The sequence below is a fragment of the Micropterus salmoides genome, unplaced genomic scaffold (assembly GCF_014851395.1).
Source record: "Micropterus salmoides isolate LMB-PRFRI ecotype aquatic unplaced genomic scaffold, ASM1485139v1 Ms_hic_scaffold_4, whole genome shotgun sequence".
Classification (NCBI taxonomy): Eukaryota; Metazoa; Chordata; class Actinopteri; order Centrarchiformes; family Centrarchidae; genus Micropterus; species Micropterus salmoides.
Window position 1 is genome coordinate 22,140,353 of NW_024043372.1, and position 16,449 is coordinate 22,156,801.

At 40.0% G+C, this 16,449-nt stretch overlaps 1 protein-coding gene across 1 annotated transcript; it reads right to left on the reverse strand.

Moving 5' to 3' along the window:
* Nucleotides 1–2,134: 2,134 nt before the first annotated feature.
* Nucleotides 2,135–7,287, reverse strand: LOC119885422 (amphoterin-induced protein 1-like). Its single transcript, XM_038695447.1, has 2 exons — nt 7,012–7,287; nt 2,135–6,673 (listed from the first exon to the last, which is right to left on the reverse strand). The coding sequence occupies exon 2, from the start codon at nt 6,610–6,612 to the stop codon at nt 5,074–5,076; it is 1,539 nt and encodes a 512-aa protein (XP_038551375.1). The 5' UTR covers nt 6,613–6,673; nt 7,012–7,287; the 3' UTR covers nt 2,135–5,073.
* Nucleotides 7,288–16,449: the final 9,162 nt, after the last annotated feature.

Genomic DNA, 16,449 nt, shown 5'->3' on the forward strand with positions numbered 1-16,449 from the left:
CATTGTTTCTGACCATGTCCATCCCTTTATGGCCACCATGTACCCATCCTCTGATGGCTACTTCCAGCAGGATAATGCACCATGTCACAAAGCTCGAATCATTTCAAACTGGTTTCTTGAACATGACAATGAGTTCACTGTACTAAAATGGCCCCCACAGTCACCAGATCTCAACCCAATAGAGCATCTTTGGGATGTGGTGGAACGGGAGCTTCGTGCCCTGGATGTGCATCCCACAAATCTCCAACTGCAAGATGCTATCCTATCAATATGGGCCAACATTTCTAAAGAATGCTCTCAGCACCTTGTTGAATCAATGCCACGTAGAATTAAGTAGTTCTGAAGGCGAAAGGGGGTCAAACACAGTATTAGTATGGTGTTCCTAATATTCCTTTAGGTGAGTGTACTGTAAAGGTGAAAATCAACCCAAATGTTTTACTCTGATACGGATATGTGTTGTGGGGGCCACTAGGTGGCAGAGGAGTCACTGAGCTGCACATTCAGTCACTTCACCATTCATGTGATTCTCCTGGGAGGGGCTTGAGGAGTGGATGAGTCATCTTACTTAGAATTCAGTCTCTAAAACACAGAACTAAATGCCAGTCATTCATTGTCAACAGGCGCTGGCTTACACTCATGCCATCTGTGTCAGTGAGCTGAGATTTTCTTTAGGCTGCTGCATTTGTTCTAATTATAATCTGTGATTTAATATCTAACAGGGGTGCGTCATTCAGCTCTTTTCCATTTAAACGCGCATCGGCACACAGATGATCCATCATTAACCCTGTCATACCTTCTATGAACACACTTTATTCCATTTAACCTTGTAGTAATTAAAGACTACTCTGAATTTAATAATGGTTAAGTCTAGTTACACACAGTAACTCGGCTGGTAAATATGGTAACAGGAGACAGCAGCAAATGAAGCAGGGAGCATGGACATCCCTGCAGACCTCTTCAATCATTCATCCTGCAGAGGGGTTGCAGGACAGCAGGTGAGGTTTCACACTGCAGCATCTGTCAGACAGATGGACCAACATCTATACAAAACATTAACTCCTTTAAACAATGTCACATGAAGAAATGGAGGCAGCATGTTACACGCAGTGATTATGCTACACATAACTACACAACATCAAGATAAAGGAAGTTTTTCCATGCCTCTGTCGCCTAGTGCTTGCTCTTGGTGGGAATTGTTGGGCTTCTGTAAATAACATCATAGAGTACGGTCTAGACCTGCTCTTTTATGAAAAGCGCTGTGAGATAACTGTTGTTGTGATTTGGCACTATATAAATAAAACTGAATTGAAATTGAATAACATTTTTTAACTGAGGCTTAAATTATCTGAGGCCAAAATATAACCCTGATCAAAGTGAGTGTTCTGTCCTAGACAGAAACAGGCAGAGGAGAGTAAATACAGGCCAGAGTGCTTATTCTGCTCAAGGAGATCCTGTGATCAACCCAAATAAGGCTGAAAAGCCGGCAACACCGAATGTTGCCAGAACAAAGTAAGTCTGAGGGATAGGTGCAATAAATACATCTCCCTGGGTGAACAGTTTCTGCTCCAGTGAGCTGTGTGGTCTGCCATTTCACCCTCAAGTGAACAAGGCTGTCATTAGTGTAATACACTGTGGAGCTCCCATGCGAACATGCCCGACGAAAGCCTGAGCTTTGCAGACAGACATCCAGATCAGGTCATCATCATATTTGTTCTATCACATCTAGAGCACTCTGGAGTTAAAGAAAAAGTTCGAGAATTTGGGGAAATACGCTTAGTGACTTTCTAGTTGAGAGTTAGATAAGAATATCAATGTCCTTAAAACTGTTGGCCTCTTGCTTAGTCCAGTGTCACTTGGACTACTCCTCATAGCTCATGGTACTGGGGCCTTAACAAAGGCTTGAAACAGATACAATGTAAGTGAGTTTTGGAGGTACTGGTAGGCAGATTTTATCAGCTTCTGATGGAGCCAGGCTAGCTGTTTTCGGTCTTTATGCTAAGCTAAGCTAACCAGTTGTTGGTCATAGCTTCATTTTTAACATACAGACATGTAAGTGGGATCAATCTTCTCATTTTATTCCCTGCAAGAAAGAAAATTATTTCCAAAAATGTCAAACTATTCCTTTATCTTTATTTTTTTTAAATGTGTGTTACTGCAGCTGTTTGACAGATTCAGTGCGTTCATCTTACAGGAATATAGTGACAGAACATGATCTTGTTGTCATATGTTTAGTTTATGAAATACAGGATGGTACAATATTACACGGTATGATACAGCAAATAATAAAATACAATAATTCCTACAGGATTGCATATACTAAAATATAGGTTTGTGGCTTCACACAGAAATACAGTTGGTAACCTAAACATTCTGATCACAACAAACTGTAAACACTAAACAGATTATTCATTCTTAGCATGTAACTCAGTCTTTGGTTATAAGTACCTTTTAGAGGTAAACAGAGATATGTACAGCATTAGCATACAGTAAATATGTGCCCCTTTTCAATTAAGATGTAGCTACATTATAATGCTATTAGACCACATTAGACTGCATTAGACTCACAATGTCAGGACTATCTTCAGTGCTGTAATTACCATAGAGACATTTAATTAAGGTGTTGATTCGCATAAATGATATTGAAAAAGCACCATTAGAAGTGAAAGTATACAAATGATAGTTCTTTCAAAAAGATATTATATAATACTTAATAAATATTGCTGCATCTCTAATTAGGGAATTTTATTTTGCTGTTAATTTTCTTCACAGTTACAGTGTGTGATCTGTATCCCCCTGAATTTATTAAATGGTTAAATTTCAGCTATTTAAGGTAAGTTAAAAAAAAAGTATTTTTATAAACTATCTTCCATCACAATCACTCATCAGCAACAGACAAGTTTGTGAAAACATCATTTTCCCAGGACTCTGTCCCCTGTTTTTTTTTAAATTTCCTGATTTTTTTCCACGTGTGTGCATACACGATGGACAACATATTTTGATGTGAGCTTCTAAAACCAACAATTAAAAGGCATTTTAGTAATGTAACTAAAATTAAGATATGTTTGAAAATTGCTACTTGTATGTTTATGTTTCAGCTCTGTGAGGCAGCCTGCGTGTTGGCTGCACTACTCGCTGCTATTTCTGACTGTGTTTATGAGGCTGCTGGCTGGTTGATTTGTTCAGGGTTGGGCACTAATGCCCAGAAGCATTCAGTAGATGATATTCACTCTCACTTGTTTCCTCTGGGCGATGCTTCCTGCCAGCTATTAACTGTCCAATATAGCAGGATGTACTTTTATGTTACCAGTCTGAATCTCACGTTGAACATATAATTATAACTGCATCATAACAACACATTAGGTTTATTTTTGGAATTTGAACTCACTGTCATGTATCCAGTCTGTCTGATCTAGAAATGGCATTATAGTCATTTGTGAACATGATTAACCCTTTTTTAAACAGTTCAAACTGAAGAACTGAGGCAGAAATCTGCCTTCAGGAGACAAGGTCTGCAGCAGCTGCACTGCCAGTGGACAGCTGAGTCACTTTGTTGACTTTACGCTTTAAATGAGCTTCAGCTTATTACAATGCTTATATTTTTTCTGGACCAGAAACTGTGATAACTCTGCAGACCCAACAGCTCACTTAATATGTGATCTGAAACAAGCTTCCTCTTTAAAACGAGGAAATGCACATCAGGCCATAAAATGGTTAGAATGAGCAGATGAGCCCCGCGACCCGACCCTGGATAAGCGAATGAAGATGGATGGATGGATGAGATGAGCAGATGAGGAGATCGAAATCTTTCTGTAACAATCACAGACTAATTATTCTGTACTACTGGATGTTATATATGTTACAAGATGTGCTTTTTAAGTTCAATATTTTTTGCAGTGTCACCTGGAAAGTATGATGCCATGAAATCACTTTGTAAAATTACTGGCTCATCTTAAATCAATATTTCATGTCCATTTGTCTGTTAATCGTCAATAGTTGTATTTATATTGATGTAAACACTTCAAACATATCAGTTTCAGTAAAATCTGCAGTGTCTATGTGGTCAGTGAGTAACTGCCACAACACTGGTTGTGGTCTGGTTTATCTGAAAACCTTTTGTTATCATGTATTTCTTGTTATAAAGTAAAAGAAAAATCAAATTATGGTTATGAGTAAACTGCAGTACAAAATGCACCACACAAAGTTCCAAAATGACTCAAAGTAGACCTGCATACAAGAAATTGTAAAAGTATTTAACAAAAGGTTGGTTACTGCAAACACACATAGTAATTGAGCATTAAATCACACTCAAATCGAAAATAATCTAAATACATAAACTTGCATAAGAGTAGTCCTTACAGTATCATGTCCTGTGAAGGCCAACAGAACTGCACAGGAATGTAAAACATTAAGCATTAATATTAAACATCTCACAGTATTAATTAAGTGAGCTCTGCAAGCTCTGCATAAAAATGAGCTTCTCTTTCAAGCTGCAGCGTCTGTCCAACATCTTTAAAACTTCTAATCTTTGTAGTACTGTGATCCCTGGTGGATAAAAGAAGCCTGCTAAGTTGAGGAACAACATCAAAAAAACATTCTGTTTATCTCTGAGTAATTAGTGCTGTGGGTTTGTGTTTTCAAATATTTTCTAAAGGGACTGCATAGCAATTTCTTGCAGGGCCAGCCAATAATTTGCAGTTAAAGTGACACTATTGAAAATAATAGAAGCACTGATTGTATTTTTTAAAGACAATTTGCTTTAAGCAATAGAAATAACAACTTCAGTCCTGTATGAGAACTGAGATAACGGCATTTTAAATTATTTAAACCACATTTCTAGGCATTATTAGGATGTTTTGGGGTGTTTTTAATTTCTTTTTATCAAGACATTGCACTGATCATTTATTTTCTAGCAGCAGTAAATGCTACTGCAGCAGTGCCACCAGCTGTGAGAGCCAACTAAAGCTTTAACCTTGTTTGGAAGATGCTAACCTTTGCACACATTCAAAGCACACAAATCTCAGCCACAAGGATTGAGCCATCCCTGTCTCACCCTGCAGGCTGCGCCACTGAATTTTACAACACCATGGGGGTATCAGAGCACGCAGAGCTGACAGACTCTGCGTCAGACCTCCTTCTCTCGCTGTTGTCCCCCTGCCACTCCTCGTCTTCCTCGCCGATTGGGTTCAACCTCCCGTTCTGCTCCACCTGGTCCTTATGTTCCAGGAAGGCCACATGTTTGTAGGGGAAGCCGCCGCCCTCCACTCTTTCTTGACCTGTCTCCTCATGTGCCTGAGAGATGCTAACAGTTGAAGAGTGGAGGCTGTCTCCTGGGTCGCTTTTCTCTGGGCCCTGACCTGGGCAACAAGCGCAGCGGCAGGGTGTGAGATAGAGGTAGATGAGAACCATCACGACACTGACCATACATGCTATGAGGGTGGTGTAAGCTGTTTTTAGGTTCTCCAGTCCGCTCTTAGAGGTGGAATTAAACACTACCACAGTTACATACAGTGTCTCATTGACGGAGTTGCTGGTAGCGTAGCAGGTGTAGACCCCTGAATCCTCTGCCTTCAGGGGCCCAATCTGGAGGCTGCCATCAGGACGCATCGCGGCAGTCTTGTGTGCTGAAGATACTGGGATGTCTCCAGGCAGCGCCCAGCTCTTCACCAAGTCCTTCTGCTTGGTGTCACAGTCCAGGACCAGGAACTGTTCCAGATAGGCTTCTTCATCCTTAATTCTGAACTTGCTGCAGTTCAAATAGACCTTATCCAGATCCAGCAAAGCCAATTTCTCCTTCTGCAGGCCTGGTAACACACAAGTGTGGCTGCCCTTGAAGTCAGTGACAGAGCTGAGCTCCTTCAGGTGCCAGTGTGCCACCACGTTATACAGCTCACAGCTGCAGGGCAGAGGGTTGTTGTGGAAGTACAGGCCATTCTTGATCCAGGCGGGCAGAACCTGAAGCTCATGCAGAGGCAGGGTTTTGATTCGGTTGGACGACACATCAAGCAGTCTTAAAGTTTTCAGCCGGCTCTGCTCCTTTACCAGCTCCAAGGGGAAGCGTGAGATCTGGTTCTGGCTCAGGTAGAGCCTCTGCAGGCTGATGAGGCCAGAGAAGGCAGAGCGATCTATCTGAGAGATGCGGTTGTTATAAAGCAGCAGCACCTCCAGGTGCTCCAGTGGCTCAAAAATGACCTCGTCCAGCAGGCGCAGGCCATTGGAGGAAAGGTCCAGGTAACGAAGCTTTGTCACATACACAAATGCCTCAGAGGAGAGAAAGGTGAGGCTGTTGTGGCTGAGCAGCAGACTGTGTAGTCTGCTGAGCTTGTTGGGGGTCCACTCAGCAAGTAGCTTGGTGATTAAGTTGAAGCTGAGGTCCAGAACAGCTGTATATTGTGGAAGAGCAGTGGGAACATAGGTTAGATTCATTTTGGAACAGCTGATGATGTTGCTGGCGCACACACAGGTCTTGTGGCAGTCCAGAGGGCTTCCCATAAACTGTGCACTAACTCTCACTGTTGGCAACAATAAAGCCAGAGGTAGAACTGTAATAAAGCTCCTTCTTTTGAACACTGCTCCAGTGGCACAGTGGGAAGTCCAGAGTGACCCCCCCATCATGTCAGGATTATAAACTGTAGGAGTCTGGGTGTCTATTAGTCTTTACAGTGGAGAGATGAAGCTGTAAAGACAATAAGATCAATAAATTAGCGCTGTTTTACTGAAGATTCAAGTGAAAGATGTGATGTCATTCCTTTATATGTGGTGATAATGACGACATTAATGCTCAATGCAGCAGCCCGGTCAAGAGGTGGTCAAAAAGGGTGCTCAGCAAAAAAAAAAAAAAAAAAAAAATCATCTTACACCATCAATTAATTAGCGAATAACAAAACATTCTGTAAGACCCTAACAAACATTATCATGCTGTTGTTTGTTTCTTCCCATCATCAAATCTCCTCTCTGTGTCACAGACATTTGTTCCCGACAGGCACAAGTGTCCCGCCCGCTATAGTGCTTTACCTTGTGTCGGTTTCTTAACATCCGAGGAGAAAAAGGAGAGACTCAACAACAGTCCAGTCTTGGAGATGATCCGCTACAGGACAGTCTCACCCTGTTCATCACAGCAGCGGCGATCAGCGGTCCCTCTTCTGACTGTCATCGGGACATAGAGAATAACCGGAGAAGCCTGTTTGCGGTCTTTACTGATGAGGAAATGCAACCATCTGATAGTTGATCTGAACTGAGGAGGGGCGCATGCAGCAGACCGGGGGGGTGTCGCCCCCCTCCCGCCTTTCGCCTTCTCTTCTTCCTTTTTACACACATGACTGTTTTAAACACTAAAGAGGTGAAGTGTCCAACATTATACTTCATCCTCAGCATCCTTCAAGAAGGCTTTTAAGCTGTTAAAGATTAGACTAGTAAGCTTGCAGCCAACATCAAATGTTGTGTCTGAAATGTGCTACAGCATTTAAACTATTTTACTGTTTATTAAACATGTTGCATGTTGGCATGCAGCGTGGTAAACATGTAGCCAATGAATTGTCTTTGAGATGCCGACGAGCTTCAACCCTGCAGCAGGGGGATTGCTGGCTGCTTTTGTCTTTCCCCTCCTCGCTGTTCATTAGTTTATTATGTTGGCCCTTATCATTTTTCCTAAAACAAACGGGGTCCTCGGGGATGTGATGGTGTAATTTTTCTTCCCTTTAAGGACGCATTAACTAGCAGTGGCTCAATCAGTACAGTGACGTCTTTAATGATGAAGCAGTTCCTACTTGGTCATCTTATTACCGTGGTGAAGGACAGGGCAAACACTCACTGTGTGTGGGAGCTGCAGCTGCAGCACTCCTTAGCACAGGAAGGGATGTGCATGCAGCAGTGCCTTAAGGATCAACATGGGGAGCTCAGAGCAGCAACAGCTTAGAGTCCTGTTCTCTGAACAGGATGAATCACCTTTTACACATCATTACCTCATTACATTATGTTATTGAGATTTAAACATGAGGCATGGTTACTTTAGGAATCATGGCCACATTAACCTGTTAGGGGTTAGAGGCCTCTGTTAACCGCTTGTTCCTCCTACTTTCAGTGCAACATGTACAGTTTTCCAATGTATTATAACCACCTGGCCCTGGATTTGCAATTTGATTTGACAAGTTATTTTGTGAATATGCAACATACAGTATAAGCACAAAAACTGAAACACGGTGGCCACTTCCGGGTAATGGAAACAAGTTGTGATCAGAATATTCACGTATCACCATCTTTTAAGTTGAGATATCAAACTTGTTTGCAAACAGTTGCTTATTTAGACATCTGGCAGTTATAGAGCAACATTTTCCTTCATTAATTTATGTTTGTATATATTCATTTACATATGTCTGTTCACTCTCTTATATCTCTGTTTTGGTCTCCACCAACTCCTTAAGAAAAATCTGGTTTTGTTCTATGATTTTGTTGCTAAATGCTCCCCTATGTTCACTAGCTAGTTGCTAGTTTGGAGTTCTGGGGTCCCATGCAGGGCAGGTGCCAGCTTTGCCCGGTTGGTAAGCCGACCTTGTTAGCAATGCAATGTTATTTACACCAGGAGCCTTGGGTTATAGCTTAGATTTGAGACATAATCCAGTGCGTGCACATTAATGCATCTGTATTGACTACACCTATTGTATTGTTGGCAGTTTGGATAATGTATAAACAGTATGGAAGACTCATTCACACACTCAAAACACATCAGGTTATGTTGAAGGTAGTTTATTTGGTTCATGTTGAGGGTTATATCTGGCATCAAGTGGACAACGCAGGAAAATTAGCAGACAGAACATAAGCAAAAGGCAGGTAAGAGGACACTCACTGAGGGCAATTATAGACATTGACAGCATAGACAGCTGCAGGGCAGGGACCATGGAGACAGGGTCTAAAGCTGAAGAAGGTGAAAGGGCAACGATGCAGATGTCAACATGACAGATGACCATCCATCTCATGTATAGCTGCACATTAAATGCCTTGTTATCAATCTTCTTAGCACAAGGTCACCTCATGCAGAAACCCTCACATGAAACGTGATGAAACAATCCACATGTCTGGTTGCTATGGGGGCCAAGGGTTGGAGTTGAGGGTGGAGCAAGTACACAATGGAGTACCATGCATAAAAGGACTGTCATGTAATGTGTGATGGAATCATTTGGAAGGAGATATGAACAACTGTGTGTGGAGAGAGGAGAGGCACATTACCTGGAGTTTGCAGACAACATGAAATATTGTGTGATTTGAATCAATGTAAACAATATAAACAATATAAACGGGCCAGTTCACGTCCTATAACATTAATTAACACGGGCTGTCAGTAAGTAACAGTGCCAAAAGGCAGCAGCGTGATTACCGAAGGGAAGTTGTGACGTCACCTGGGAGCAAAAGGTTGACATGCAACACTCGATGTTGATAATGAGAAAAGCTCAATCAGATATCTGCTCAAATAAACTCATACAAATTAGAAATCGACTAAAACCTTTTTGAATGTCCCCGTGGAAAATGCTGTACATCGATCAACTCTAGAGTGCTGTAACTTGAGGAGTATTATCTGACATTATCATCATTAATCTTTTTGCCAAATGTCTGTAGGGATCCATGCTTACATCCTCTCGCTAATTGGTTTGTATTATGTTGTGAACTTACGAGTGGAGTTAGAAGAAATGGAGAGGACACGTTTTCATTCAGGGCTGTTATTGATACCTGTATCCTAAACACTGTTACAGTGTGAGTTTCCATTAATTTAATTTATATGTATTTTCATGTGCCGCCCCACTTCAGGGTCAGAACCCACCTGATCTTGTGCTGGAGCTGCTGAAGATGATGGGAATGTGTGAAGCATGCTATATTGTGAAAAAGGATAATTCATTCAGAGTTGAAAAGTGAAACATCAAGCTCTCACTCCACTCTACAGGACCACATGTTCCCACTTTCCTGTGAATCTGGTGTTTCTCCAACATGTCAGTTGTTCATGAAATATAAACAGCCTTGTTTTAAACTTTATGTCACTAAACCTTTAGGTAATTCAATACATTTGAGTGTTGTTTTATTCTACGACATAGAAGAACTGTCTGAACACACAAAAGAACATTTCCATCAAAATAATTTATTTGAAAACCTAAAATGCTTTTCACTAGATGACAACAATATACACAACATGATTATTTGAGGTCCAGTGAGATATGGAGCTGTGTTGCTGAGACCGAGCTGTGCAGGCGCAACGCATCTGCACAGCTCCACTGTATAATAATGTGACATGGATCTCAGCAGCAGTAATTACCCGTCATTAGCCGAATGTTTTTAGTGTTAGGACACGGAGATACACGTGCAAGAGACACTCACACACACACACACACACACACACAAAAAAACAAGCGCATTATCCTACTTGTGTTCTACATCATTGTTGCCATGATGCAAGGAACGTTGCCTGGTGGCCTTTTTCTTCTGTTAAAAATGAAAAGTATAAGCTCAAATAGCAACAAATAGTCAATAAATCCCACGAGAAGATGAATGCCAACAGTAAATTCATCCTACATGTATTGTCTGTGTATCCAAGGCCTGTTATAGCATATTCCTCTGTGCCATAGAGCTTTATTGTTGTCCAGAAACTATTAATAATACATCACTGAGCCACATAGTTGCACTTGGTGTCATCTTTCTTCATTACTATAAACACACACACTGTAGTTGATCCTATATACAACCTTCTACTGCTGTATACACTCACTAGCTCACCACATGTGTACTAATCTGCGTCTGAAAATAGTCCCCAACAAATACACTATTTGCTCCTGTTTGAGTAATGTTAGCTAAAAACTGTGTCCAGCTGTTTTAGAAAATTAGTGAGCCTTTTTAAAAACAAGTATCTTTGTGACTAGCTTTTAAAGATTTATGTCTTCAGCTGGAACCAATGGGCTTGAGGCTAAGAGCCATAGACAGGCTGGTGAAGTTGGGAAGCGCTGAGAGATGATTCATGCTGGTTTAAGTCATTTCATGGGAGTTGTTGACTACAACAAAAAATAGGGTTATCCTTTAAATTCACAAAGACAGTACTCACAAAGGACAACCCCAATGCTGCTTTTCATTGTATTCCACAGGTTGATCACAGGTTGTTTTGGACTTCAGGGTTTGTCATCCTCTTTTAAATGTAACAACGAATAAAATGATGATATATTAAAACAATAACAAGCATGAGCATTTAGGACTTTTTTTTTCATTTAGCAATCATTGTATTGCCTTAAGAAAGATGATTTAGGTATTTTTGGAGATGTGTACCATGCTGGTAGATTAATATTAGTTCTTATAATAATTTGAAAGAATAAAGTTACTGAAGCTCTTGCTTAATAATATTGTGAATGTTTACATAGGTTATTGCATATTTCTTCAGTGAAGGATCCATAATAACACTGATATTCCTTCAACACCAGAGAAGGAACACATGAAGCATAGAGACAAGAACATTTATATGGTTTCTTTGTTTTAGAGAAAACAATTGGGTGCTGTATAACCATACAGACACACACACACACACACATATACAAAATATGATCATAGTACGAGCCAACATTAAAATCAAGTGTTTATTGTTGTAAAAATAATTGTTGTTATCAGGAGACTCCCTAGGTGATGTTCCTGTCCTATGTGTCGGTATTGCCTGTTTTTTCACAAGAGTGTGCATGTGCACCATGTGTGCCACACGTGCAGGTGAATTTGTCTTGTTGTTCACTCCCGTGTTCGCCTCTCTCTGCATGGCACTGGTGCACTTTAGTTATGATTAGGTATGTGCATATTTAAATTTGTTTAAATGTGTGTGCGATATCAAAACAGTTCTTAGAGATTTTACTGTAATCTCTGTTGCAGGGGTTGAAGCAGGTGGCCACACACACACACACACACACACACACACACACACACACACGCACACACAGTAAAGTGGACACTGCCACCATCTGGCAGGTTTGCTGAGTTATCTGAAGTAAAACCCAGATCCCCAATTGAACCTTAAAGGTTAAGTTAAATATCAATTCAGGGTTTCATTCAGTTATTTAACCTGTTTCTTGGAACAGACCTCATGCCAGCAATGACTGACAGACTGAGAGAAGAATGCCTAATGGGATTTCTATAAAAAAAATCAAAAGCTATTATTTTTATTAGGCTACATTTAGATGTCTTCCAACATTCATTTTTACTGCTAAAGATGGCAGTCTAATTGCAACAAAAGGTGTCCTAATGCGTTTGTTATTTCATGAAGCAAATAAGAGAGACACTGCTACTATGAGATATGAAATCAGCTTTTACTTTAGAATTTTAGAAACACTAACCGCAAAGCTCTCGCACATTATCAATCACTTGGACTCTTATTTACGATGTTTCCTCAAACTTTTATCAGGTAAAATACTGGTTAAAACAAATTAACCCAATGATGGTGTGACGACTGAAATGTCAGAAATAACAATAATAATAACGTGACAGTGTGCAGGATCTTCTCAATTTCAGGTGGGATTGACGTTACTAGATTTTTAATCAATTGCAGTTGTTGACTTTGAACTTACAGAGGAATCATCATCATACCAAAAACATATCAATTTATTTAATTAACCACGTGCATTTTGCATCATAGCAGGCACCTCCCTCAGACTACTTGAATGTAAACTGATTCCTGAGGAAACTTTCAATGTTTAGCTTTTATTGCTGTTTCTAGAAGCAAAGTGATAAAAACAAAATTTCTATTATGAATGACCCGTAATGTCTGCTATCATCCAGCACAATATTATCCAACATTGTGTATAATTCCTGATGCCAAACAATACTTGAAACTTAGGAATGATAAAGCTATCGAATGTTCATTTGAAGCATAACAGGAATAACCCAACAAGATCTTATTCTGTATCCACACAGTCACTTTGTATTATAGTTGTTCCTCCATCCTGTGTTTGACTGTATGCTGCGTTATAAACCTTCCTCAAGTGTCTCCAAGGCAACATTCATCACTTTACCCTTTATCTCCAGTAACATCACTCCAACACATTTACAAGATATCTGAAAACATGACATGGCAGACACTTGTTAGAGTAGCATGTTAGACATTTGTAAAGACTCTCTCCTTCAGATATGTCAGCTATTTGTGGAGCTTGACTGAACAATGTTTCTGTGCTTTTGCTTTGATGTTGTTAAACACAAAGCTCGTTAATGTTCTCCCATGCCTCGGCACACCCATGCTAAATGTGCATTTGAATACAAGTTGATAGTTTGTGTAGGTTGTAGTAATTATGTTTTGGTAAATGTAATGGCGTGAATTTATTTCTGAGTGCGGCTGATATTTGTGCGTCCATATCTATGGGTAGTTATTATTGGCAGCAGGGTCTCTCTGGGGTTAGTGCAGCGTCCTTTGCTATTTCTGAGTACGAATGTGGAGTCTATTTTCAAGGTTGCCATGGAAACCATTGTATTTGTGGTAGCAGCGATTGGTGCTGCCGGCCAAGATATGCCGGCAAGACTCTGCTATTTTTGTCATGAGTCAACGCCTGATACACACACTAATGCACACACACTCAGGTGTACATGCCTGAATACAGATGAAAACACACAGATACACTCGCACAACATGCAAAACCACACCACATACTTGTGTTAGTCATACATGCTGTTAGAGAGGTTTTATGTGTTACACAAGCATGTGTGTGTTTCACATCTATCCTCAGTGTTACCAGACATACATCTTCACCATGACAACAGTAGTAGCCTAATCGCTGTCCATTAAATCTCTCCACCCAACTGCATCGTGGTCTTTTACGCTCTGCTGTCCAGGCATGGCTGAAGTATCGACAGGAAGAGACACATGATGTTAGTGTGTAATCAGTCAGGTTTAAAAGATCAGCGGTTACTATAATCTTATATAAACATTTAAAATAAGGAATCTGATTACAGGTTGTTTACTACTGTGATGTGTGATATTAGAAGGTGGAAGGTTTTTGGCTTGTCAGACTGTGGACAAAAATGCCATTTTCCAGTCTGAAATGAAGAGTGGCATAGCGAGATGTAGTAGGGCTGCAACTAACATCATAATGTTATGTTTTATTTTCAGTGAATCTGCTGATTAGTTTCTTGATTAGTCAATCAATTGTTTTGTCTGTAATAGTGAAAAATGCCCATCACAATTTCCCTGAGGCTGAAGGTTAAAAATGACTCTTTTTGTCTGACTGACAGTCCAAAATGCAAAGATATTCACTTCCTATCACACAACACAAAGAAAAGCAGAACATTTTAGGAACCTGAGATATTTTGTCATTTTTACTTAAGAAATGACTTGCTGATTCATTTGTTGTTGATAAACTAACCAATCATTGCAGCTCTAATATGCGGTCTTAATAATCTGTAAAATGAAACTTAAATATTAGATTCATTATTATGAGAGTAACAAGTCTCTTTCACTATTGTTCATCCGGGTCTGTCGTTCCTGCTGCACACTAAGTACAATGATATGTGGGCTGAAAGCATGGTATAATATTTTAACCAGAAGACATCAGTTCTCACCAGTGACATTATAATAATAAGACTATTAGTGAACTAGATTAATCAATCAATTCAGGAGAGGCACTGCAAATTAAAACATGCAAACTGATTTCCATGAAATGCAAATGTTGTGTGTATTATAATGGGGAACCTTACAAATACAAATGAAAAACACCTAGGACATCCTAGCAGCTCTATGCTTGCTCCTTCAGTAGAGTAGCCTTACCCATAATAGCCCAGATTTCATTGTTCTCCGCAGACAGAGCACTGAGATGGACCGTATATGCAAAAGATCACTGTGGCAACAGGAGCACCAGTTTGAACGCTGAGGCCTGTCCTAATCAATGCCTCACTGTTTCCATAAATGTTACTGGAGTATTGGAGGGCACTTTGGTGGATGAAATTACCACCTGAATCATTACTGACTTACAAAAATACATAAATTGAGAGAAGGACAAGAAATAACTGAATAGATGTGGGAGTGAGGTATCCTATCCTATTTCTCGAGAGGAAGACCAAGAGGTCTTTTGGAGACTAAAGGTTCACAGCCATGCAAGTGGCCCCAGGAGGCTGTAATCTGTTGGATAAATGGAAAATGGATAGACAACGTTGCTGTTCACAGATCCTTGATGCTAAGAGGGCAAAAATATCTAATATTTGACCTGAACATTCTGTTCATATTCCCATCAAAATCTCTGTAGAGTGGCAGCTTTATAACGTGTCAGGCTTATCCCTGCATTGTTAGATTTGGCTCAGAATTCAGGTGTACTTATAGGCACAGCAGCTTTGCTTTGAGTTGAGAAATAGAGTTTGCAAGCTAACTGGCTAACTTTCCGTTTACAGCCCTATAAAGGCCTCATCAGCATGTTAACCTGCTAACATTAGCATACGTTTAATGTGCCTACAGTTAGTGTGTTTATATATCACTGAATACTGACATTGTGTGATTATTAAGATTTAGTTTGTAACATGTGTACAGCTAGCATGTTATCATTGTCACCATGGTTGGTGCCAGCATTCAGCATGTTAGCATGAAATTTTGACTTGGTGGTGGAATTAGAGGAAATCACCAAACTCATTTGATTTATCCCCTAAGGATGACTGTCTGTTAAATGACATGACAATTTGATAAAGTAGTTGTTGAAATAGGGGAGACCGGGTGTGGTTTTAACACTTTTTGCTCCAGGAACTATAACTCGCTGAATTTATTAGCTAGAGTACTCAAACTTTTATACAAAGTACCCCCATTTGTTTACTACAAATGGCACTAATTCAATCCTCTACAAGAATATACACAGACCACATGAGTTGGTGTTTTTTTGTTACAACCTACCCCACTTACTAGGTTGTAACACATGCTGGGGTAAGTTGTAACAGTTAGACAAAATAAGTAAAAATGGATTCCATACCATATGATATGCTTCAAAAACATGTATAGTGAAATAAATTAACAATGTTTCTCTCTCTCCCTGTAACAGACTATGTCTGATTGACTCGCTTGTATGTGTGTATGTAGCCTACATTTGTCTACTAGAACAAACTTACTTATACATGATACACACTATTATTGATGTACACTTTAAACACTTCTACAACATACCTTATTAAAGAAAATCTTTGTACAGCTTTAGTCTAACAAAAACAAACAAACAAATCAGTGTGTGTGTCTGTGTGTGTAAATGTGTGTGTATTCTTAATCACACACATTCAGACACAGTCAGTGCTTGAAGTGTGCCAGTACTCATCAGTATGCAGTACTGGCTCTTCTACATTTTACATTTTGGCGCACGGGCTGCCCGTACACTTTTCTACCATCTCCACCGACGGAGACTGAGTAGGTAAAAGACTGAGTGCCGATACATACGGCAACATGTGAACAACATGTGAATGGGGAGTACTCGTCTCAGTGCTGACAAATGA

Excerpts from the sequence above, each read along its gene's own strand:
- LOC119885422 (XM_038695447.1), bottom strand. The coding sequence starts at position 6,612 with ATGATGGGGGGGTCACTCTGGACTTCCCACTGTGCCACTGGAGCAGTG.